The sequence below is a fragment of the Pyrenophora tritici-repentis genome, chromosome 7 (genome assembly GCF_003171515.1).
Source record: "Pyrenophora tritici-repentis strain M4 chromosome 7, whole genome shotgun sequence".
In the NCBI taxonomy this organism is placed as follows: Eukaryota; Fungi; Ascomycota; class Dothideomycetes; order Pleosporales; family Pleosporaceae; genus Pyrenophora; species Pyrenophora tritici-repentis.
The window spans coordinates 1702874-1726450 of record NC_089396.1 but is presented as its reverse complement, the minus strand read 5'-3'; the positions used below and the strand labels follow the sequence as shown (position 1 = coordinate 1726450).

Sequence of the window (23577 nt, the reverse complement as noted above, 5' to 3'; positions counted from 1 at the left end):
TTCTCAATCTCAATCGCCCGGCGCGTCATTCACACGCGCGTGCTCGACACTTTGACATCCGTTTGCGTCCGACAAACACAATTGCCACCTTTTCCAACCGCCGCTGAAACCCAAGGTGCCGGTTGTGCATAACGGACCTCACACAGCACAAGGCCCATGCCCCTTGCGCTACAAGCAGTCTGGCCTTTCAACTACTCCACCGTTCTTGGAGCGCATAATCCGTGTCTCATGGAATCCTTCTGGAAGAGTGGAAGACGTTCCCCGCCCCAAGCCCGTTCGCGTTGCCTCAGGTGCTAGCCGCTTCGTCTGCACCTTCCCCGCGCATCCTCGCGCCTGCCGTTGGTTTTCTCACCACCCACCATGTCCGAGGACCCACCCGAGGTCGTCATGGAGGACGCCCCGCCCTCGGATCGCGATGAGACATCAGAGGCAGAGGCATCTCATGATGAGAGCGATGATGAAGCCCCCGTCGACCTCATGGTCAAGACGAGGGAGCGGAGAGCCAATGCCGGCAACCGCATGGCCACGCTGCTCGCCAAATCGGCCGAGGAAGAGGAGTGGGGGGAGGAATGGGAGGAGGCGCCAAACGAGGAAGAGTTCCGAGGAGACGACGTGAATGAGCAAGAGGACTACAACATGGATTCGTCATCCTCGGAAGAGGACGACGATGGCGCAGACGAGGATGACGCGGGGGAGAAGGAGTTGCGCAAGGCAGAGCGCCACGAGCGCAACAAAAAGCGCAAAGCCGCAACCAACCCCTTCACCGCACGAGCTGCCGTCGCCGCACGCAAAAAGGTCAAACTCAACGTCCCCCGCACCCAATCGCCCACGCATGCCCCTCCACGACCAAAGAAGAAGTCGGAACGAGCATCATGGCTACCCACCGAAGAGGACGGCCCAGTGCGCATGTCAAAACGGAAGCAGACGGTGGCAAACAAGGATGCCACATTGGCAAAGCTCAAGGAGAAGGATCGGAGGCGTGATGATACTCTGGCCATGATGAAGGCTGCTGAGGCACGCAAGATGAAGGCCAAGGAAAAGCCATTGACCCAGGCCGAAAGACTTGCGGAAGCTGCTCGCAACGAGAGAATCAACAAGAAAACCCTACACAGATGGGAGGAGGCCGAAGAGGCGAGAGCGGCAGAAAGACAGGCCAAGATTGATGCGCTGAAGAACCGTCAAATCGGTGGGCCCTTCTATCGCTACTACAGTGGGCCGGGCATCTGGGTTGACGACAAGCTCAAGTACACGGGCAAAGATGCCCCATCCTTGGAGCATCTCGACGAAAAGCTCAACAAGGAGGTGGACAACCCTTCTACTCAGCTAGAGTCGACTACAGAACAACCCGACGTCTCCACAGCCCAGCCTGAACAACCGTCCGAACACCATACAGACGACAGCCAACCTGCATTTGCTTCTCTAGCACCCTTCCACCCCCCAATGAGTTCAACACTAATGCCTGCAATACCGGCAACCCTACCACAGCAGGAGACCTCACATATCCCATGGACCACGGCAGCATCCCAGGGTGGTGATGTGTTCATGGGCTCTCACGGCATGACACAATCAAGTAATGTCATGTTTGCACCACCAAACCAAGACAGCTTCCTATACGGCATCGACCAGTACGCTCCCACGCCGGCCGAACTTCCTCCCAATCCGTTCACACAGGCGTCGCCGTTCCAACAGCAATACCCAACTTGCCACCCGCCCTTCTCTCCACATCCACAACCATATCCTCCCCACACCGACCAACCAATACCCCCAAACACCAGCAGCTCAGCAATCGGCCCCCAGGACCTCCTCGCCCAGTTCCAATTACCCGCCGTACCACCTCCCCCACCGCGCCGCAAAACAATCCGCCGCGCCCTCCGCAACCTCCTCATCCTCTCCAATTTCCCAAACCTCGAGGCCCCACCCCCAACCTTGTCGCGCTCCCGCATGTCAGCCTCATTACTTAGAGACAAGGACAAATCAGCTCTCGTCCAGCTCTACGTCGCCCTCTTCCATTGGACGCCCGCAGAAGCCACATCACACATCCACCAAACAATCATTGCGCCTCCGAAACCGCCTCGCAAGAACGCGGCACACAAACCAGACGCGGAAATCGGGCTCAAACCAGGGCAGAAACTGTGTCCGATTACAAACTCTATCGCACGGTACCGCGATCCTGAAACGGGCATCGCGTACCGTGATGCACGCGCGTTTGGCGTCCTGAGGGGCGTCGTCGGCGGCGGCTTTGTCTGGAGTGGTGACTTGGGCTGCTATGTTGGAGGGCGGGCGAAGCCGCTCGAGAGCATGGGCGGCAAGGGGTTTCTGGGTATGCCGCCGGCCAAGAATGTGCCGCGGAGGTTTTGGGAGATGTCGACTTCGCAGGCCCAGGCGCCGAAGAGGGTCGTGCCGCCGTCTACTCCCACTACACCCGCTACCACTGTAGCTCAGACTGGTGCTGGTGGTGAGGCGCAGACGCAGGGGCATGGTCAGTCTCAGACTGCGGGGAGAGATCACAGTCTTGTTGTCACTACGACTACAGCTCCAACTACTACTGTGCCGGTGAAGACGGACACTAGTGCTCCTAGCTGAGGCATTGCGCTTGTGTCGTTAGATGGAAACTTTATACAAACACCACTATCAGTAACTATCCGGAAACAATTATTAATTATAATGAAAAAAAAATACATGCAAGCTGTGTCAACGACAACATCAACAAGTCCATGCTACGTTATATCCGGCCGTGCTAGTTGGTGATCGTCAGTACTTGGGCTGGGCCGGTGCAATCCAGAACCTGAGACCATAAGTGGCAAGTATCAGGGGCTAGTGTGAGGGGTGAGGGAATTTGTCAAGTCGAGCTAAATGTCAGGACAACATATTTATCAAAATAGTGCCCGGATAAGGTTTCGGCCCAATGAGCAAAGTTCCGAGATTGACAGAGAATATACACAGAAGATGGAAATAGAAGTTTGGAATCAGGAACAAGCGACAGCGGTTTTTGCAGGATCGTAAAGTCCATGATATGCATTGCTGGTTAGCACACAATTCGTCTCAAACGCCATCCGTTCTTGTTGATCCGGTCCCATGCGCAAGAGTTTTCCAGGCGATCGTAGATATACATGCCGATGCCCGCAGAAGCAACTCCGTGTCCACCATGATGAAAAACCATATAGGCGAACCAGTAGTCCCAGAGAAACTGCCACTCGACCCCAGCGACATGACTTTCGTAGTCATCGTCAGTATGCACCCGCTTATTTCTTGTCCTTCTTCGCACCACCCTTGGTCTTGGCGGTACCCCGGAACTCCTTCATCCTGTTCTTGCGCTGCTTGCCTGTTGGTTTCAGTTAGTATATCTCCTTCAATTGTACCATCCAAGCCATGGCCATGCCCACAAGACGAGGTATGGGGTCGCGGGAGACGTACGCTGCTGCCTGCTGGCCTTCTCGACCTTGGTGGCCATGCCGTATCGTACTAGCCTGTAGCGGGGCTCGAACTTCTTCATGGCCTCGTTGCTGTCGTAGATGAGAGCAAAGCCGGTGCTCTTGCCACCACCAAAGTGTGTCTTGAAACCAAAGACGGAGACATCGTCCTTCTTGGCCTTGTACAGCTCAGCGAGCTTGCCGCGGAGCTCGTCCTTGGAAACGTTTGCGCGGTTGGGGTGGAGGACATCGCTGCATTATTCCCGTCAGACTTGATTCCTCCACGACAGCGGATCCGCTATATCCTGCACTTACACGACCATCTGACGACGTCCAAGGAGAGGGTTGCGGATGAACTTGCGCGTGCGCAGAGTAACTTGAGAGTCGGCCATGGTGTATAGATTCGACCTGCAGCACCGGAATTAGACGTCGCTCACAATTGCGAAAGGAGCGAGTACGGTGAAGGAAGGACGTACTGGACAGAGATCGATCCTGCTGTTGTCGATTCGCTGTGGTTAGCTGGCGGCGGGATGGAGATGTCGAATTTGCGGTGCGTCGTGTCGGCGGTCGGCGGTGCGACTGCCTCGCTTAGACTGCCAAGACGCCCCGCCACAAAATTAGGTAAGCGTGCTTGTGGTCGCCATTTGCCCTGCGAGAGAATCTGGAGTTTGGGGGGTTTGGGTAAAGGCAGGGCAAATATTGAGCTTACTGCAACCTACAGCAATCTTGGGAGATCGTCCTGTCAACTTCCAAAGCCATGATCGACCCGGCCAACACATCACAGTTGCGTATCTTACAACGCCAGTACTTTCAGCTTGTAGAGCCGAATCAATTGACATGGCCTGATGATGCGACTTTGAAGGCCCCTGAGGTGCAGTCATGGCTGTTCAGCAACTTGTTCGACATGGCCAACATCACTTCGCCGCCGCCCGATCGCTATCAGCTCAGGATCTTGAAACAGCTCATTGCAAAACTCGAGAGGTCCATAACTGACCCTGAGGAGGATGTATGGTCTCCTATCTCTTCATTTTGGCCTTTTTTTTCTCGCCGAGTTCGACTATGTACTTTATCAAATTCATCTACGGGAAACAGCCTGTTGCAGCTAGTGCTGACCTCGCTTTTCTTGCCGTGTATAGGAGATATCAGATGACCTCATGGAAGCAATGACTGGCCTCCTTGTTGCTGAAATGCCTTCCGAGGCAGCCGCTGCACAGCAAAAGGCGTTTGTGACGTACGCTTTCCCTCACGCCACCATGGAGCGTACGGTAACGCTACTGGAAGCGAGATCCGTCATCTCCTCGTCCGGAACCACAGGTCTCAGGACGTGGGAAGCAGCTTTGTTACTTGGATCTTACTTGGCTTCCGAGACTGGCCGATCATCAGTATGTGGCAAAAGGCTGTTCGAACTGGGTGCAGGGACTGGCATGCTATCCATCCTATGCGCAAGATACCTTGGCATCGCTGGCATCGTTGCGACCGATGGCGATGAGGCTGTCGTCGATGCCATCAAAACTAATCTCTTTCTCAACAGTCTCGATGTCGACGATGAGACAAGTGTGTGTCAAGTCGGTACTGCGGCTCTTAAGTGGGGGTATCCTGTTGACGTAAAAACCTTCTCTGAAGACTATGGCATGGAGGTACCAGATATTGTTCTGGGAGCAGATGTCGTAAGCTGTTATGATTGCATCGTCGTGGAGAAGTGGGTTGACAGCGTAACAGACATACGACAAGAGCGTCATCCCCCGCTTGGTCTCGACCATGTGGGAATTGTTTGAGCTGAATTCGGGACTACAAGTCCTCATATCCGCAACCATTCGCAATGAGCAGACGTTCGAGACTTTTTTGAACGCGTGTAGTGGGTACCCCGCATCCTGTTTATCAACCGTTTTTACGACATCCGGTGAGTTACTGCTGACTATTGTGGGGTAGGACGGAACAGCTTCGGGTTCGAGCAAGTTGATTTTCCACCGGTGCCTGAACATCAACAGTGCGGTCCATTTTACCCTACTTCGACGCCGATCCACATTTGGCGCATCACAAAAGGCCAGGCCAAGGCTGAGCCGTTTGCCGTCTGAGATGGATGGGGTTTGGAGAAAAATCTCTTGACCGACACATTATGCGCTAGTGGGCGGGTACGCCCTCTGGCGATCGGGAAACGTCTTAGGTATTTCGGGCCTAACAAGTTTTTTTTTGGCGATTTGCGATGGTCGAGACGGTGAGTGTTGTTGGTGTCGAGGTTTTGGTTGGTTGTTTCATGGCGCGGCAGCTAGGGTAGAGTTGCGGGAGTAGGTACAGTAGAGAGGGCAAGGGACCCGCATCTTCTAGTAATGCACAGTCATGAAGTCGCTCAGGCAGAAGCCGCTGCTTCAGAGTCACGAATTATAGACAGGGACGCGCACGACGCACGACGGCTCGCAAGCCGACTGGCGATAAGTATCAATGTGTGCACAAAGAGACGACCCGACATGAGTCCGCGGAGCCACAGTGTGATTCGACTCGTGATTCGACTCAAAGGTACAGTAGGCAGGAGGGGAAGCGCGGGTTACCGGATTGAGTAGGCTGTGAGACATTTGCAATAAGACCTCATAGTGTTGAGCGCGCACGCAACACGGAGCCACGTCCTGGTGGTGCAGTACTGATACGCACCCGGATGGACAGGTGTGGATAGTGTGGTACTCGCTGCACGTCGTACCAAAGAGCAAATGCAAATGCGATGAACGTGGACCTTGTTGTCGTTTCCATGTGCATGCGCGCTCCCGCAATTCGCTGCACGGCTCATGGCATCGCAGTTAGATTGAAAGGGAGGCACCGTGGTGGATGTGCTTGTGCATATCGAGGGGCGTTACCGGTATGGGTGCTGCGGGGTGGGGGACCGCATGGCGTGCTGAATGATATCAACGGCGGCTCTATCGTGATCGCTATCACGAATCATCTCCACACGCGCAAGCTTGCAATTAGGCCGTCGTCGTCGACCAACGTTCTAGAACTGCTCGCGCCGTGCACTTCGGTTTTTGCTACAGCCGGGGCCTGTCATTACTTATTGACCACTGTCCCTCGCTCAGTTGTTATCAATTCCCGATACATTGCTTGTTCGACTGCCGCTGAAAGCCGCCTTCACCCTGGAAATACTCGGCTCTTTTCTTTCACGTCGACCACATTGACGACTCGCAAGCCCTTGTCGCAGATCGTGTCCGGACCGCCGCTGCAGTGCTCCCACTCCCTATTGCTATCATTGCTGCCCTTCCTCCCGACGTCGCACGTCCCGATTCTCTTTGATGTAAGTTGTCTGTCCCTTGTTTAATGTCTATATTTCCTCGGCTTCTTTGGCCTGTTTCCCACCCATGCTACGCTTTCTTGCATCTCCCGCGTAACCTCGATAGCAGCATAGTGTTCCTGGCTAAAACCCTGGCGTAGTGCCCAACGCGATAAGGCGTTCTAAACAAAGCCACGCACGAACCTTCCGTCATATCAGCTCCAAGGTAGCTCGGCGGGCTGTGTCACCGCTTCTTCGCCCTACTACATCCTGCAACGCGATCGCGCACCGTGCACACGTACCTGAGTGAGGCTTTTAAACTTCTTCCACCTCCACAATGGCCACGCATCACGTTCGGCATCAGTCCCACCCTTCCAAAAAGTCGCAACCTGCGCACGCACGGCCGTCTCGGCCTCTGTCAAAGCGTACTCATTCCCTCGGAAGCAAAGCTGCTTCCAAGTCCGCTCCTTACCCCAAAACCGACGACGACGACGACGACGACTCAATGGCCGTAAGCTTCTTGAACTACTGGTATGTCGCCACCCACTCCCCTCGAGCACAACTACTAACACTACTCTGCAGCACTGTTTGCGAGAAGCAAATTATTGTCCCTAGTAATTCTGTCCTCTACTGCTCAGAAAGGTATGCGCTCCGCAATCCTGCAGCACTGATCATCATACTAATGCACGTCCAGCTGCAAGAAGAAGGACAGCGAGAAGAGCCTTACCTATTCTTTCGACCACTACTCACCGCCTACAACCCCCTTCACCAACTTCTCTTTTGACGATTTCGCCTTCCGTGACATTGTACCCCAGCGATCGCCCACTCAACCAGAGTCAAAGCGATCATCATGTGCTTTCTCCGACATGTCGTCGGACGATAACACCAACGAACACTATCTGCGCTCCAACTCGGAAGCTTCAAATTATCTTCGCAAGTTCCAGTCATCCATCTACTCATCCGAGGCTGCTGCACGACCTTACCGACCCCGGTATCAGCGTTCGTCCACCTCGCAGTTTAGCTTTAGCGCTGCCCCATCGCTGTCGCATACCCCCGCGTCGTCAGTAAGCTACTCGCTTCCATACACGCCTGCCACTACGCGACCTCTTCCGCCAAGGACCAAGCCGTCACATAGTTCTTCGTATGGCGCCAAGTCGATTGATCTTGTTACACCTGTGACGGCTCCATCAAGTCCAAACAACTCAAGTCCCAAGAAGTCGTATTCACATAAGTCGTCGCCTTCCATGACAAGCACTTCGACAAGTACCATTGAAGGCGAGATCGTCTATGCAAAGTCGCCCGTCCCTGAGCCTTCATTCGCTAGTGGAAGTCTCGGTCGACTACTTGCTTCAACACCCCGTTAGAAACCCTTGGGGCATATTATTTTCCCGCATGTGTTATTCCAATATATCACCACGGCCGGTGTATACTCTTGTTGCTATGCAGGCGTAGCTTTTGTTGTGGCGCGCGAGCCTCGCTACGCACACACACAGTCCGAAAAGTTTTGAGTTTTCTTTTTACCACAGCTATATACCATCAAGTGTGTTTAGATCCCTTTGTTGACTCAAAGGAAGTAGTGGCATCATGACAGGTGCAATGGGTGGACGGTGAGGGGGTTAGGTAGATAGATAGATAGACGGCTATGAAGCAATATCACCACATCATCATCACCATCTACTTTACTCAAAGCTCTTTTCTCGTGTAATCATGTGACTCTACCATTTTCAAGGACAACACCATCGTAACCTACAAAATCTCCTACCCGCTCTATGCGTGATCGCAACGCTACCCTACTGCGTCATGGAACAACCCGCCGCTAACCCCCAGCGTTGACGTCACTCGACTAGTGAAGCAAAACCGACATGGTCCTTCCCTGCTCAGTCTACCTTGTGTTGTCACGGTAATATACAATACGTAGGCTGCCTAAACAAACCAGAATCGGGTATCCAGCTCGATCGATCTTGTACACCGTCCCTTGTAACCTACCGAGATAGGTATGATGAGCGGTCTAGACCTGTCTGCTGCTGGTTGCCGGCATGATCGGGAGATAGGGATGAGGCGGGAGGGTGTGGGGATCGGGGAGGTGACGTCGGGGTACTTGCGCTAGGTAGGTTGGGGAAGCAAATATGTTGGCTGCAGACTTGTCATTAAGCAAATCAAACAAACTTTGGACGCTGATTTGATTTGTTTGTACAAAACTTAAGATTGTATTTGAGTTGTTTAGTTTGATAGTGTTTTAGGAGGCCGTTTGTTTGAAAGTTTGATAGATTTGATACTGTTTAGGTGCTGATCTAATCGTATATCGTATATATTACTAAGCTTCGCTGTCCCACTTGCATATTTCGTATATTGCAGCTACCTCAGCGTCAGTTACATCGCCTGAGTTGTAATCAGATGGAGGCTTAAAGCCAGCGTCGCGCCAGCTTCGTATACACTGTATTGCTGCAAGCAGTTGTGACCCAATTTTGCGTCGCCTTGGCTCTAATAAATCACCGAGCTCGCTGAACAGCCGCTCGCACTCACAACTTGAGGCTGGTATTGTTAATATATCGATCGCCATACGCGCTAGGTTAGGATACTTTGGGCGTAGGCTTATCCAATAGCTAACAGGATTACTACCTTGTTCGAACTGCTCCTGCGTCCAGCGGAGTTCAAACCGTCGCCAACGCTCCAGCTCATCCATCTCTGTCACCTCAACAATGCCATAAGGCTCCGCATTAACGAGCGCGTTGATGGCGTCGTTGATACCACTTGAGAGCCGCACTGGTGGGCGACTTTGGCGCTGTATTTGCGGCTTATAGAACGCCCAAAGTTGTTTCAACCCAGCGTTGTTTGCCTCAAGCCAGCTCGGTTTGTCGCGCCAGCTGTTCTCACAGTAGTTCTTGTAGTATGGGTGGAGGCAGGTAGCGGCAAAGTATGCGGGTGATTCGTCGAGCTTAGTGTAATACGCGTTAAGCTTTGCCCAAGCTGCGCGTAGGTTGATAGGAAGGTGATCTTCTGGCGCGCTATTGGCATTATAGTCGACGCTTTCGTGGTTTTTAAGTAGCTGCTCGTACACGGCAAGTACAGCTTCGAAGACAGGTATAACCTCGTATATCGCGCCGAAACGGCCAGCTTTACCGCGAGCTTCAAGCCGTTTTGTCGCCTCCTTTAGCGGCTCCAACACTGATATATACTGGGTTATTACCGCCCAATCGTCAGCCGTAAGCCCATTAGATCTCATCCAAGCTGGTACTTTAGTGAGCTTATTGTTACGGCTACGCGCGTACGCGTCGGCGCCCATCGTCCTTTCGATGTGGCTTTGGGCGTACTCATCAACGGCGTTATGGAGTTTTGCGGCGCGTACAAAGGTGTCGTGAAAGCTGTTCCAGCGCGTGACGACTGGCTTTACCGGCTCGAGTATTTCCTGCTTTTGGTCGGGAGCCTTAGCGTTAACACGGCGCTGGCAATCGGCAAAAAGATCGTGTTGTTGCGGTGTTTGGATGTAGTTGATGATATCGATTAGTACACCAAGCGGACCTTGCTGCCGCCATTCTTGTAGGTAGGCTGCCTCTGTTTTGTGCTCGTCCTGATCATTATCGTACGCGTCCTTATCAAAGCCGAAGATAATCATCTGTCCGACTAAGTTAAGTGTGTGAGGGCCGCAGCGGAGGCGGTGATGGCTTGCTGTAAATTCAAAGCGTTGGGCGAGTTTGGTGACGGCGGTGTCATTAGCGTACGCGTTGTCGAGCACAAAGTACCCAAGCTGGCTACGTGTTATACCGAAGACATCGATTATATTGCCAACAACTTCAGCTATCCTCTCGCCCGTGTGGGCGCCCGTAAGCTGAGGCAGCGCGATAGGTAGGTCCCTGATAGTGCCGTCGGCGTCAGCAAAATGAGCAACAACTCCAAAGAAGCCGCGCTTGCCGCCTTTTGTCGTCCAGCCATCGAAGCTTATATGGATTTTACTAATAGCCGACGAGAGCATCTGAACAACCTGCGGCTCCATATAGCGATACAGCCTCATCACGAAGCTAGCTACACTGTTGTGACTTACCCACAGCGCGTCAGCTGCCTCCGGGTTGGCAAACTCTATCATCTGCCTAAACGCAGGCGTTTCGAACTCGCGGAGAGGGTGGTTATTGTCGACAAGCCACGTAACAGCGGCGTATCGAAAGCGCTGTACGTCGAAGTTTCCGAGCTCGTTAGCGACGCCTTGAGGTACATCGACACCGCCCTCGGTCATCATCTTAAGCGTCGTTTGGCCTCGCGGTAGTGTAATCGAATCCAGTTTGCCCTTGCGATCGTAGCCGTGGCCAAGTAGCTTCTGCGCGAGGTGGTTGATAGCGTTACTGGTCGACTTTGTAACCTCTGGATAGGCGCAAAAGATCTTACGATGATGGCAGTATTTGCAAACAAAGAACGTACGATGAGGCTCACGGAGAGAGGCAACGCGGTAACCGTACTGATATACCCAACTTTTGTTGCGCTTCAACGTACGCAGCGGCTTCGTAAAACGCGGTAAACGCTTCCAATCAATGCCGTCAAAGTTGTCCGTAAACTCGTCATCAAAGCCAGTATCATCCCCGCCTTCGATAGCCTCACTTGTAGCCTCCGTAGCAGCCCTACTACCCTCGGCCGGCGGTTGTATAGTAGCTTCTGGTATAGCGTCGCGCAACTGCGACTCGAACGGCGCGTCTTCGGTGGCCTGGCTTGCTGCAGCAGCTAGGGCTTTACGTGGCGAGGTGCGGATAGACAGCTCAGGCTGCGAATCGTCCATCAGGATAGGCTGCGATGCACTGCCTTTAGCTGTTTTGGCGCGCTTGTGGGGGCCGTGGGGGCCGGGGGTGCCCTCGGCGGCGCGTTTTAGGTTACGAAGCGGCATTTTCGGCGTGTTGGGCAACGAGAAACACTAAAACGTGCTGTAGAGACGGTAGTGTAGCTGCAAAAGATGGCTAACAGCGATATAGAAGATGGGAGATGGGATATAAGATAGCGGTCATCGACGGCTAGCGACGCTCGTGTAGTTATATGATGACTAAGCTAGATGCAACACAAGAAAACTATCGCGAAATTGCTACCTCCGCTATCTCAAAAACATCATTAAAGTCGATCTTAAAGCACCTTAGGACATCATCTATAGAACAGCTCGCTATGTAATATTAGTCAAACAGTCAAACAAACTAAACAAATTTCGATCGTACGTTTGATTTGTTTGTATATTTCTATAGGCAGCGTTTGGTTTGTTTAATTTGCTTATAGTCAAGCAAATCAAACAAACTATTCAAACGCGTTTGCTTAATGACAAGTCTGGTTGGCTGGGTGGGTAGGTGGGGATTGGAGGTAGGTTCTGGATCGGGTCGCTGGATATCTATTTAGGTAGGTGACGTTTGGAGTGGGGGGAAGAAGTGACGATCTGGATATGAGGGATAGGTTCTGGATCTGATCGTTGTGTAGTTGTACAAGTAGGTGACGTTGGAGGGCGGGGGAAGCAATGACGATTAGGAATTGAGCGATTTGAGAAGATGGAAGTGAGATAAAAGACTGGATACAAGAACCAGACATTGTTATGTTCACGATCAATTCAACGGCTGATTTACACATAAGTTTACTTCTTAGGAGCCTGGTCAACTTCCAGCCGATTAACAAATCTTTCGCATATGACTGAATGATATATTCATCAAATAGTAATCTTGGGTAAAGACGAACGAATATTGCGACGTCACAGTACTGATACATTGGATTGATTTAGTACTCGGGGTGCAAAGGTTTCCAAATAACCTTGGCAGAGAACCGGAGAGCCTTGTTCGATAGAGACAGTATTCTAGATAAGGTTGCACTACTACGTACGGAACGATGATCGAACGGGTACAGGAACCATACGCGCGTAGAATTATGTAGGCGAGGGATTTATTTTTCTGGTTCGCTTTCTTTTGCTTTTCTTCTTTCGCAAAACTGTATTCCTGGTACCAGAATCAGAGCTAGGGGTGTTGTAGTCACTGAGCTTGTTCGAGACAATGGTACAATGACCATCTGGGTACTTCATGGTATACTCTACTGGATCAAAGAGATATAGTTACGCGTCGTCTGAGATCAGGAGTCCCTGGCCTCAGACCGATACGCTTTTTTTACTGAACATTTCTCCTGTCACCATCAAGTGCTTACATACGAACGAAAGGCCATGCTCACTTCTTCTGTGCCACCCAAAATTAAACAGGTCCTCGTCTTTGTGGTTTTCATCGGACTGCCTGTTAGTGATTATCCAGGTTTCACCGACAGTCCATCCTCGGAGAAGCATTCGGTCAAACCCAAGGTCAGCTCGTGCCCCTTGAGTCGGAAAACTTTCTCAGTAAGCAGAACACCACGTCCCAACACTGCTCATCACCGATCATCTCACAAGGCACAGCATGTACTTCAAGAATCAAACAGAAGGTCAAAAAGCTCGTCTTTCAATTGCTTTTGCATTACGTCATTAAGGAGTGTGTGCTATAAACGCCATCTCTCATGCTCTATATATAAAATCCAAAACGCTATGCGAATATTCACAAGGAATGATTATCGGTAAAAAAAAACATTAAGATATGCTTTGTCGTCGTGTGTTTGATCCTCCATGTCATGCTGAAGAAAAGCGGGCGAAAACGCTTAGAGACCGCAGTTGCTGAGAGCGACCTGAGAGTACTGAGCGTCGATGCGGCCGAGGGAAGCGGCCTGGTTGTTGGTGAGCTCGTCCATAGCACCCTTGGCGAGGTTGAAGCCAGCGCCGGTGTGGTCGATGGCGAGGACGTAGATGGTCTTGCCGTTGTAGGTGACGCCGTAGCAGGTACCGCACTGGTTGCTGTTCCAGCCGGGAATGCCTTGGTATCCACCGATGTGAGGGAAGCCCTTGATGGCTCCCTGTGTCTGCCAGCCGTAGCGGGTGATGAGACCGTTGGGGCCGTCTGAGCAGGAGACAACGTTCAGGGAGCGGCTGGCGTCATCGTAGCCAGTGTCGTAGCTGACGGTAATAGCGGAAGCCATGCTGGCAAGGGAGAGGATGGCAGCGGTGAACTTCATGGTGATGGTTTGAGGTTGGTGGTTGATTTGGAGGTGTGATGTATTAAACGAATGAGTTTGGTAGAGTTGGTATTAGTAGATGATGATGATGATGGATGCTGATGATGATTCTTTTCAACCGCGACTGTCATGGTCCTTTATACATCTCGCCACCCTGAACACTCCACTTTGCAATGCGAGGTTTGCCTCTCTCGTAAGGTCACATCGGTCGTAGTCTCTCTCTAGTTTTCCTAGTCTACCGGGCAACGATGTTGGAATGTGAGCATTAGCTCAGATCTGACTCGCCCTTGCCATAATTCCCATAACACTAATTGCAATCATGAGGGCAGATGACCATGGCACCCTCTAGAATCCCGTACTATAGACCAAATGAGCTCATAGCGCAATCAAACACGAGAGTAAATGCGGAGATGGTAGATATTTTTAGCCCTCTAGCTGCGGGTGCGGCTTGCACTAGCCACAGCAAGCGTTGGAAGCGAGGGTCAAGCCCGGAGGTTACATTGGCCAAAGCCGCAACTGGCAGCTATGCATAGCGATCAATAAAACATCGCAGCACTCCACTCAAGCTCGGGGCGCATTCAAGACGTTTTCGATGGAACTGCGTCTAGTTCTCACGCTGCGGTGTGCTGCGGTGTGGTCATGCGGTGGGACGCTACGAGATGTCAGCGACACGTGACTAGCCAACTATACCTCATTTAGCAATGACCAAATAACACATGGCTCGTTCGCTAGCACAGTAAGCCACTCTCTACGGCTGTTTCTGCGGCTGTCCGTCCCCCACCGACGGACGGAAAACGGAGCGGAAAAACCACCTTTTTATCACCTCAGCAGGCCTGCCGTGCTGACGATTCGGAAACCCGCTGCATCCGATATGGCGCGATTTGGCAGCGGATCCGGCAACACGATACGACATTTGACCGACAACCTCGGGCAGCGAGGCAGCGAGGTTGCTGTGGTGAGAACCGGCCGTTCAAGGGCCAGACCCCGGGAATACCATGGGTGGAAGGAGCTGCCTGTCGTGGTAACGCTCACGATTGCAACGATGGCCTCGACCGTTGCATTAGCTGCCAGTCCAATGCATAGAGCTGACTGATGCTCTAATCACCTGACATCTGCCATCAAAATGCAATCAACCCAGTTTTCCGTCATGCAGGTGGAGTTGACATATATTCCATAGGTACGGTACCTTCTGAAGGGCAGATTGAAGCGCTCGTAGGTTTCGACACGAACAAAATGAATCGTGGACGCCGCTTTGAAATGGCTCACCTGCCCAAATCTCACCAAGCTCGGCCCTTTTGCTGGGGACGAGCCTCGAGGCATACTAACTTCTCGCCTCATCACAGGTTGTCGGCCGACAACAGCTTCTGGTACTGCCTGTCCCTAGGCAAGCAGTTTTTAATTGATCCCGTAAGCCTGCGTCTGGTGTACCATGTATTGTTGTGTGAGTTCTGCGAGTATAAATTTGACGTGTGTGTGTGTATGTGTGTGTGTGTGTGTTCTGCGAGCACAAATGACAGGTATCTAGAGTAATATAACGAATGTAGACGACTCCTCCATGTCGCGATCAATTTGCGTAATACAATTTTTTTAGAGCTTATTCGGACTTACAGTGACATGTGACATTGTGTCGGCGTACAAGTGGTGTGGCTACAGCTGTCAGCACGGAAGACCACGCGTATGTACATTATCGCACGATCTACAAAGTGTAGTTAAGAGTCTTCGTTCTTCACCCAACGAAGTCACCAATCTAGTCTCCTACCCGCCACCCTGCCAAACATCTATAGTCCCGCAAGCCCCGCAAGCGGAGACTACCAGCCCTTGCGAGGAGTCCACCTCGACTCTTCACCCTGTGGTCCCTACGACGACCAAGTCTCCTCCTGCCAAACTTCTACAAACAAAGTATTCCCTACCTAATACAATGTAAGCCTATAATCCTAAAGAACTTTATAACCTTCCACACTAAATGATTCCCTAGGCGTCACCTATCCACCACCCTTCTTCTCTCAACCCCCCTTCTAGCCTTCGCTAAAGACTGTGCCGTCTACTACTCCTTCTCGAATTCAGCGGTTCAAGATTATAATACTGACCGCAACACCAAATCTCTTCTAATGTGTAAAGATATTGGTGGTGATATCGAGGAAGCTGAGCGGGGCTTAGTAAACGGGGCTATGCCCTTCGTGTGTAGTGTCTGTCGGGGCGCAAGGGATTCAACAGCTGACTATGAAGAGCCTCTATTTCTGGCACCTGGCGAATGGGTCACCTTTACAGTGAGATGTGGAGATTTTGGGTATAGGAAATGCCATAAGTAGGCGTAGGTAGATGGAAAGAAGGAGATGCATAGGCAAGCTTTAAGAGGATGGTTAGTAGCTAAAAAGATTATACTATTAACCAACTCTTTTACTAAAGTACCGTACCCCTTTATACAAATATTAAATCCATTGCTTAATTCAGTCGCGGTCTAGAAGTATCAATTAATCATGTTCCACTTGAAATACTAGTACCTAAGCTCTGATGTAGGATCGAGGCGGTACATTAGGCAGCATCAAGAGATAGGACGTGTATATACCGACCGTATCAGCAATTGCTTGGTAGACATGTGTTGTGGTTCAGATCTCCCCTGCTTTACTACGGTACAGTCGCAACTCACCTTTGACAACAGCGCTAACTATTATTAGCCTAGCTGAAAATATCCGTGAAAGGCCCTAAGCGACGATGATGAAAGGCCGTAAAGAAAGACCGTAGCAGGCCCTGCCGCGGCGGTGGAGTGTCCGCTGTCAACGGCTGTCGATTTGCCTGTCAGTTAGCGCGGACAAGCGTCTCCAAACTTGAGTTGTTGCATCGCGCCACTGCCACGTTTCATCCCTCTGCCAGAAACGCCTCAACCCTGCGAATAGGGGCTGTGATGCCAGCGGCAATTGGCTTTCAAACAAGTCACATCTGGAGGCTTAGACAACAAACAGCGATGCCCGTGCGACACCGCGGCTGGATACGGACGCCTCCCCCAACCTGACCAGTCGCAACGTGCCGCTTGGACCGCTATGGTTCCCCAGATCTCACCGTCAACGGCCTGGCGTCAGGAAATCATCCGCGACACCTCAAGTCTCGTACTCTTCATGCCCCCGGGCCTGAGCAAGCCGACTCATCCGTTCAGGCGGCGGCAACTGTTTCGCTTGCTTGTACCGCCATGCTATATAATGGACTCGAATGTGCTCAACTCTAATTCTTTCTAAGGCAGAACCAAGTTCATCACTTCTCATCACCAATCAACTACACACACCAAACAAAAGCTTCCCTCACTTAAGCACTATCCTAATACCAAATCGAGCTAGTCTCTTTACACACCCACGCACATCACCATCATAATGCATTTCTCCACCATCTTCGCTGCCTCGGCCATGGCCAGTGCTGCCATGGCAGCCGAGCACATCGTCGCCGTCGGTGACAAGACCGGCAACATCGTCTTCATGCCCGAAACCGTCACTGCTGCCCAGGGTGACACCGTTGTGTTCCACTTCTGGCCCAAGAACCACTCCGTCGTTCAGTCCACCTTTGCCAAGCCATGTGAGCCCATGGCCGACGGCATGTGGTCAGGTTTCGTTCCTACTACGGACACGGAGAAGGCCGCTAGCACCAGCTTCACATACGAAGTCAAGAACGCCTCGGCTCCCATCTGGTTCTACTGCTCCCAGGGCCAGCATTGCCAAGGCGGCATGGTCGGTGTCATCAACCCCCCTGCCTCTGGCGCAAACACCATCGACGCCTACAAGAAGGCTGCCGCTGCCGCCTCCGACAACGTCTCCCCAACATCCAAGGCTGGTACCGGCGGCAAGGTCAACGAGAACGGCACCGCTACCTCGGGCTCGGGCTCATCAGGAACTCAATCCGGATCCGGCAGCATGGCCAGCATGTCCGGCACACCCCAATCAACTGGTGCTGCTTCCCAAGTCGGCGGCAGCGTCGCCTTTGCCGGTCTTACCGGTCTCTTCACCTTCTTCATGCTTTAAGCGTTTGATGGAGTGCAAGACAGATATACCCTGGTATAGATTTAGCGAGAGATTGAGTGTAACAGATACCACATCCCAGGCAGTGCCTGGAGCAGCGTTGATATTGAGAAAGAGCGAGGAGTTTTTGTTTGGTCTTAATTGTAAATGAGAATTGAATGAACAAGTCTACTCCATATTTATCTACTTCCAACGTGCTGTGTGATACCTTGTGTAAGTGCAAGTATCCAGCGATCACTCCACCAAAAGCTCTCGGACAGGGGAAGTCTCCGAACATTAGAGAGCGAGAGCGAATGATCATCTACACTTTGAACGAGTCAGCGATAGCTCACACAGATACAGCAAAGTATTGTAATAAGTTTTAGAGTATATCAGACATCCAAGGAAGGTATTCGCGCTCATTGTCCATCGGTTGTAGGTTCAATTGATGGCTAGCGTGGAAACTGCGAATGTGGAAATGTTTCATCATGTAATGGGAAGGAAAGATTGTGTAGAAGCAGACGGCATATAACTTACAGGAATGACTGCAACTATGTAGCGAGGATGAGCGGGCTGGACATTACAGAGAGCTCGATGCGCAGAATGTTGAAGGAAGAGAGACTGAGTCTGCAGATGAACCTTGGAAGCTTGCAGGAAGCTAAAAACTTTAAAGTGGGGTTTCGGATGTACGTTTCGCCGGTCCCACCCAAAGTGGGTTCGTGATGTAAGTAAACATTCACATGTGAGAGTCAAGCAGTCGCCGGCATCGCGTTTAAGATGAATTGTTGCATGTCGTTTGTATCCTACATTGCTAGAAAGATATGACCAGCTTTACCTATAGCTCAATAACAACCTTGCGGAAGCTAACCCCCTTCTTCTGCTCATCATACCCCTTCTGCACAGCCTCCAATCCCTTGCCCACGACCAGCGGCTCTGGCACAGGCTTCAGCGTCCCCTTCTCCAGCGCCTCAGGCACCCATTGCGCCCACACAACATCGCCAATGTACTTATCCGCAAGCGCGACGCTTACCGCAAAAACACTCTCGCCCTGAATCCCCTCGGGCATACCATTGTCCGTCGGCAGCACCGAGCCATAGCGACCACCAAGCTTCTTGTATACGGGTGTCCAGGCGGCAACAGCCTCGGGAGTACCGATGGCATCACACACACCCGCAAACTCTGTGCCCTCGAGTGCAGCAATGATGTCTTGGGTGACGTTGGGGTCTTTGTAATCGAAAGCCGCTGTTGCGCCTAGGCTCTTGAGGTTCTCGAGGTTGTGCTTGCTTGCTACGCTGACGACTTTGATGCCTGCGCCTACGGCTAGTTGGATTGCTACTGCGCCCACGCTGCTCGAGCCGCCCCATACCAAGACTGATTTGTTGGTTGAAGGGGGGTTGGAGGACGGTAAGGGTAGGGCGAGTGTCTCTTTCTTGAAGAGGCAGGTGGCTGCGGTTGAGATTGCGAGAGGGAGGACTGATGCTTCTGCGAAGGACATACTTGACGGAATCTTTGCAACAACGAGGGCGTTGCACGCGGTGTAGAGTTGGAAGCCACCGTGAGCTGGGTTGTTGGTTACGAGGGAAAAGGCATGGCTGCAGACGCATCGTTAGCTCTTATATCAGTTCGTAGCATGGTAAATGAACGGCATACCCTAATACTCTGTCTCCGGGCTTGACGTGCGTGACGCCCTCACCCACTTCGTGGACTTCACCCGCAACGTCGACTCCACAGATGTAGGGGTACGTTTTTAGGAAAAGGCCATAATCCTGAATCTTCCCTACTCTAGTTAGTAAATCGAGTGTCCCAAGTATCGAGAAGAACATACAGTCTACTGGGTTGACAGCGACGGCATGGTTCTTAATCACTACCTCGCCCTTGCCCGCCTTTGGCATGGGGGCTTCCTTGACCTGGAGCTTGCCCTTGGCCTCTGGAATCCATGCTGCTTGGTTCGACATGATTTATTAGGAACGACGATTGGTACACAACAAAGAATTGGTGTGGAACATGTCGTTTAATTGAGCAGCGTGATGTAGTTTATACCCCAAAGTATTACAAACCCATAAGATGCTTCCAGAAAGCCTCGCGTCAAGTACTCGCCGATACTGTCCATGGTTCCTAAGCTGTCCAGTGGGATGTGGTGGATCTGGTAAAACAGGCCCCCACATTCTTATTGCGGCATGAATTGCGGGGTTTATCGTGCATGTCATTGGAGATCTCGGCTGCACAGCGGCGTATTTGAGTATTTATGATGTAGCGGGCAGGCGACCTGGTGTAGTATGACATCTTCGATGGATATAAGCGGAGTTTGGGCAGTTAGATGTGCGGGCCGGGCCGGATGCTGTGTGCTTGAGATCTAGATGGAGAAGCTCGAACGCCTGTTGGGCACGATGTACGAAGTTATTGAAGCTTAGGACCTGCTTCCTCCTTGATCCTCAGCATGTCTGTTATTTTCCGCTGTGTTACTGCACATCAACCTACGACACTTGTCGCGGAAAACAAATCACCAGCGAAGAAGCAGCGTGCAATATGGTCCTTGAAATTTACGAAAGGTCAAGTCAAACCGCCCCACATATCTAAGGATATAACGCATGGGTATCATTTCCTGCCAATAGTGCCAAATACCAGAATCTAAACTCCTGCACCTAAAAGCCCATGGGTACGTTAAAAATCCACACTGAACGCTTTTGCAAAACACAAATCAAACAAACCGAGGTTAGTGGCTGCGATATCAATAACGTCCTCAGTGGCCATTGAGGCCCGCTTCACTTAGCTTGCGCTTCTTAGCATCTCGTTCGCCGCTATCTTGTGGTGGTCGGTACTGATCCAGCTTGCCTTGTATCCCGTACACGGCGCGCTTGATGTTTTCCGCATTTGCCAAGAGGTCCATCTCTGTCACAGGCGCCTCAATGCTCTCAAGTACGCTATTCACAGTACTGATGTGGTTTGCGTCTTTCTTATCGTCTCGCCAGCGCGGCGTACCGTCGGCTTCTGCCTTGTATTTCCATTGACCTTGCTCTGTGCGGTAGCACTCTATTATACGGCCGTCCAGACGCTGATTGAGAGACTTAAGCGTCTCCCACTCGGCCTGTGAGAGGGAAAGAGTCGCAAAGCATTGGTAGTTGTTTTGGTTGTGCATGACGAGCAGTTCTAGAGGGTTGGGCATGGCGTCGTAGTCGGGGATTTTGCCGCCTTCGCCGTCTTCGGGGTCGATGAGTGGGAATTCGCCGAGGCGAAGCTTGAAATCGATTGTGTTCTCATGAGGAGGCTTCCACTTGAGGATGTGCCTATCCGTGCCGAACTGGTATGGCGTCGATACGCATGTGAAGATCAGACCGTCGTTTCCGTGTCTGAGGTTTGGGAGGATATTGCTAAACATGTCTTCGAGTCTATAGGCAGCGTATGTCTTCTTGCCTTTGAGAGCGAATGGCTTGAGGTGGTCGGGCGTGATGTTTTTACCAAAAGTTTTCATTAGATTGGCTTCATAAGGCTTGATGACCCAATCGTGCAACCGCCCCAACCGCTTGTCTAGTGTCCGACCAGTCACATTCTGTTCGTTAACTACCAAGCAGTCGAAGACGTAAAAGTTTAGGCGCGGCGCAGCTTCGCCTGGGTATTGATCGTGCACCAATTCGCCGTCCAGAATCGTCCCAAACAAGAACGGGCCCTTCTCTCCCGGATGCATATAGTGAGGTATCCGGAACGGAGGCTGTATGTCGTAGTAGTTGTTCTTTCGGTCGATCAGAAAAGTACACGGCTCAAACCCTTGTGGCCCGTCTTGCCAGTGTAGGAAGAGGAGACATCGCAAGCCGTCCGTCTTCTCACACATGAAGTATTCATTTTGTTGGAGCTCTTTTACGTGTTCGCGAGCGAAGGATACGGGTTGCGCGCCTGGAAAGCGCGGGTTGTCGCGTTCCAGTAGACGCGCAACTGTTTCTTTGAGTGGTTGAGCGTCCTGATGGGGAATCTGGAAGCCTGGAATCTCCGGCGGCGGCGCGGGGATGATAGCCGGCATCTTAAGTGAGCGTGCGTATATTTACGACGTTTCTAATACTGATAATTGAGCGCGTAGCCGAAGGAACGGGGTTGTCTACAGGCGCCTAGGTGAAAGGAGGACAATGGCGTCTCGTTCGCGACTGCGCCAACGCGCCAAGAGCTGGTGTCAGCTAATATAAGCTATCGATAAACGCAATCACATGATCTCTGGGATTCTTGCAGACATCAATCTGCAATGAAGCATGTGAAGGCACAGAAGGCACAGAAGGCACCTCAAATCACCACTGAGTACTGATGAGCTATAACAGATGACTTTGGGTCAGTCAAAAATCTCTCCGCTCTAATAGTTGGCTGCAATACTTGTTGTTACATTTCATGTCGGCCGTGTCATGTATATACAGTACATATTTATACATTTTCCATGCAGTACTTTTCGTTTCACTTACTACGCCTTCATTGTCTCGCGGGTCATCAACTTGCTTGGCGCTTTGACGATGCTGGCTTCATCTCCTGGGTCACCACGGAATGTCCAACCCCCACTCGCTACCTCATCATCCGTCGCGTTATCCAGCCTCTTGAGTTCTCTCCTCATGTACCCCACAATCTGTGCGAGCTTCTCAAAGTCGACATCTTCCTTTGCGCCTAGCAGATTCCTCCAGACGGCAGCTGCAAGCATGGCGTCTCCCTTCATCAGACCCTCGTCATACGAGAGGAGTACTGCACGCCACTGCGCAAACATGTCCTTGAGATGCTTCTGGCGCAGCGAATTGGCATTGAACTTGTGCCATATCACCAGACGGTCCTCGGCTGTGTAGAAGGCTTGGTTGGTGAGATGCTGGATCCAGACGGGAGCGTGCGATTGGGGGAACATGCGAAAGCGGACTTGCAACATGTACATGTGGATGAAGGTGATTTGTGCCCAGTTTGAGAAGGTGGGCTTGAGTCCGAGGGCTGTATACCCGTTAGCCACTGCGCGCCTGCTGCCTATGGTTATACTCACTGTCATACCACCACCCCTCAGCCTCACCAAGATGCACACCATTCTCGTCCACGGGGATCTCGCCTCGCTTCACAAGCGCTTGGGGTATTTTATATTCACCCGGTTTCGTGCACTCTTTGATCAAGTCTCGTGTTGCGCCATATGCGACATAGGTTTCAGTCATCAATGGGGCTTTTTCGCGCAACTTCTGGGCCAGGCCCATGGCACCAGCTCCAGCGGATGGATATGGTTTCTTGATTGACTCGGGCCTGACATCTGTTGACAAGCCTTGTGACGCATGATATGTGGTCGGGGTGGTGGTGGAAAATGCTCGTCGGGTTTGGCGCAAAGTTGCTTTATTCGTGCGCTACAGCCGTCAGTCTTTGCCTTTGTCTTGGATCGAGGCTGTGTACTTGTAGAAAGGAGCTAGGGGACCTCAGTGACGCCCTCGAACAGGCTGTGCACGTGTAGTTGGCAGCCATTGCAGAAGATGTTGCTTGGGAAAGCATTCAGAGCCCGCATCGTTCAAAATGTCGCGGAGTCGCGCCATCTGCCATCGATGACGGCAAGACCCTGGCCGACACAACTGCCAATGAGCGTCAACCCAAAACGCCACCCCAGCACGCTCAACACCAAGAACACTTGATTTTGGCATCCTGTATGCGATTTCTGAGGGGGATTTTTCCGATTCGTATGTGCTGCATTGGGGCGCAGCTAGCGCTCCCACGCGCACGCCTTTGCACCCATCTTAGCGTTGAGCATAACCAAACTGGTATACCAAGATGGAACATTCGGCTAACTTTCGTGACACGAGAGCTTGGTATGCAGATGCCGAGGAACAGGGAGTGAAGCGACATCGCTGTATAATACATCATCTGAGCTCACGCAAACTATTGAGATACATAGTTTCACTTCTCCGTCAACCTT

At 51.8% G+C, this 23577-nt stretch overlaps 11 protein-coding genes across 11 annotated transcripts; 5 read left to right on the top strand and 6 right to left on the bottom strand.

The window, feature by feature from the left end:
• Positions 1–360: 360 nt before the first annotated feature.
• Positions 361–2583, top strand: PtrM4_130600 (FHA domain protein; the record flags this gene model as incomplete). Its single annotated transcript, XM_066108997.1, has 2 exons — positions 361–612; positions 796–2583. The coding sequence occupies 2 exons, from the start codon at positions 361–363 to the stop codon at positions 2581–2583; spliced, it is 2040 nt and encodes a 679-aa protein (XP_065960989.1).
• Positions 2584–3242: 659 nt separating this feature from the next.
• On the bottom strand, positions 3243–3802 carry PtrM4_130590 (40S ribosomal protein eS24; the record flags this gene model as incomplete). Its single annotated transcript, XM_001941088.2, has 3 exons — positions 3243–3322; positions 3415–3662; positions 3726–3802. 3 exons carry the CDS (start codon positions 3800–3802, stop codon positions 3243–3245), a joined length of 405 nt encoding a protein of 134 aa, XP_001941123.1.
• A 365-nt stretch (positions 3803–4167) lies between these two features.
• On the top strand, positions 4168–5485 carry PtrM4_130580 (methyltransferase; the record flags this gene model as incomplete). Its single annotated transcript, XM_066108996.1, has 4 exons — positions 4168–4416; positions 4547–5077; positions 5130–5310; positions 5340–5485. 4 exons carry the CDS (start codon positions 4168–4170, stop codon positions 5483–5485), a joined length of 1107 nt encoding a protein of 368 aa, XP_065960988.1.
• Positions 5486–7168: 1683 nt separating this feature from the next.
• On the top strand, positions 7169–8027 carry PtrM4_130570 (Ecl1 multi-domain protein; the record flags this gene model as incomplete). The annotated part of the gene is made up of 3 exons (XM_001941086.2): positions 7169–7194; positions 7246–7305; positions 7358–8027. 3 exons carry the CDS (start codon positions 7169–7171, stop codon positions 8025–8027), a joined length of 756 nt encoding a protein of 251 aa, XP_001941121.2.
• Positions 8028–8977: 950 nt separating this feature from the next.
• PtrM4_130560 (Dimer-Tnp-hAT domain containing protein) lies at positions 8978–11530 on the bottom strand (the record flags this gene model as incomplete). The annotated part of the gene is made up of 1 exon (XM_066108995.1): positions 8978–11530. The coding sequence occupies one exon, from the start codon at positions 11528–11530 to the stop codon at positions 8978–8980; it is 2553 nt and encodes an 850-aa protein (XP_065960987.1).
• A 1757-nt stretch (positions 11531–13287) lies between these two features.
• PtrM4_130550 (Cerato-platanin multi-domain protein) lies at positions 13288–13662 on the bottom strand (the record flags this gene model as incomplete). The annotated part of the gene is made up of 1 exon (XM_001941085.2): positions 13288–13662. The coding sequence occupies one exon, from the start codon at positions 13660–13662 to the stop codon at positions 13288–13290; it is 375 nt and encodes a 124-aa protein (XP_001941120.2).
• Positions 13663–15616: 1954 nt separating this feature from the next.
• Positions 15617–16007, top strand: PtrM4_130540 (uncharacterized protein; the record flags this gene model as incomplete). The annotated part of the gene is made up of 2 exons (XM_001941084.2): positions 15617–15618; positions 15674–16007. Coding segments are annotated over 2 exons (336 nt in total).
• Positions 16008–17060: 1053 nt separating this feature from the next.
• On the top strand, positions 17061–17702 carry PtrM4_130530 (Atrophin-1 multi-domain protein; the record flags this gene model as incomplete). The annotated part of the gene is made up of 1 exon (XM_001941083.1): positions 17061–17702. The coding sequence occupies one exon, from the start codon at positions 17061–17063 to the stop codon at positions 17700–17702; it is 642 nt and encodes a 213-aa protein (XP_001941118.1).
• Positions 17703–18513: 811 nt separating this feature from the next.
• Positions 18514–19788, bottom strand: PtrM4_130520 (Qor, NADPH:quinone reductase and related Zn-dependent oxidoreductase; the record flags this gene model as incomplete). Its single annotated transcript, XM_001941082.2, has 4 exons — positions 18514–19270; positions 19329–19455; positions 19504–19542; positions 19719–19788. 4 exons carry the CDS (start codon positions 19786–19788, stop codon positions 18514–18516), a joined length of 993 nt encoding a protein of 330 aa, XP_001941117.2.
• A 630-nt stretch (positions 19789–20418) lies between these two features.
• PtrM4_130510 (CEG1, mRNA capping enzyme, guanylyltransferase (alpha) subunit) lies at positions 20419–21690 on the bottom strand (the record flags this gene model as incomplete). Its single annotated transcript, XM_001941081.2, has 1 exon — positions 20419–21690. The coding sequence occupies one exon, from the start codon at positions 21688–21690 to the stop codon at positions 20419–20421; it is 1272 nt and encodes a 423-aa protein (XP_001941116.1).
• A 426-nt stretch (positions 21691–22116) lies between these two features.
• PtrM4_130500 (uncharacterized protein) lies at positions 22117–22873 on the bottom strand (the record flags this gene model as incomplete). The annotated part of the gene is made up of 2 exons (XM_001941080.2): positions 22117–22622; positions 22672–22873. The coding sequence occupies 2 exons, from the start codon at positions 22871–22873 to the stop codon at positions 22117–22119; spliced, it is 708 nt and encodes a 235-aa protein (XP_001941115.1).
• Positions 22874–23577: the final 704 nt, after the last annotated feature.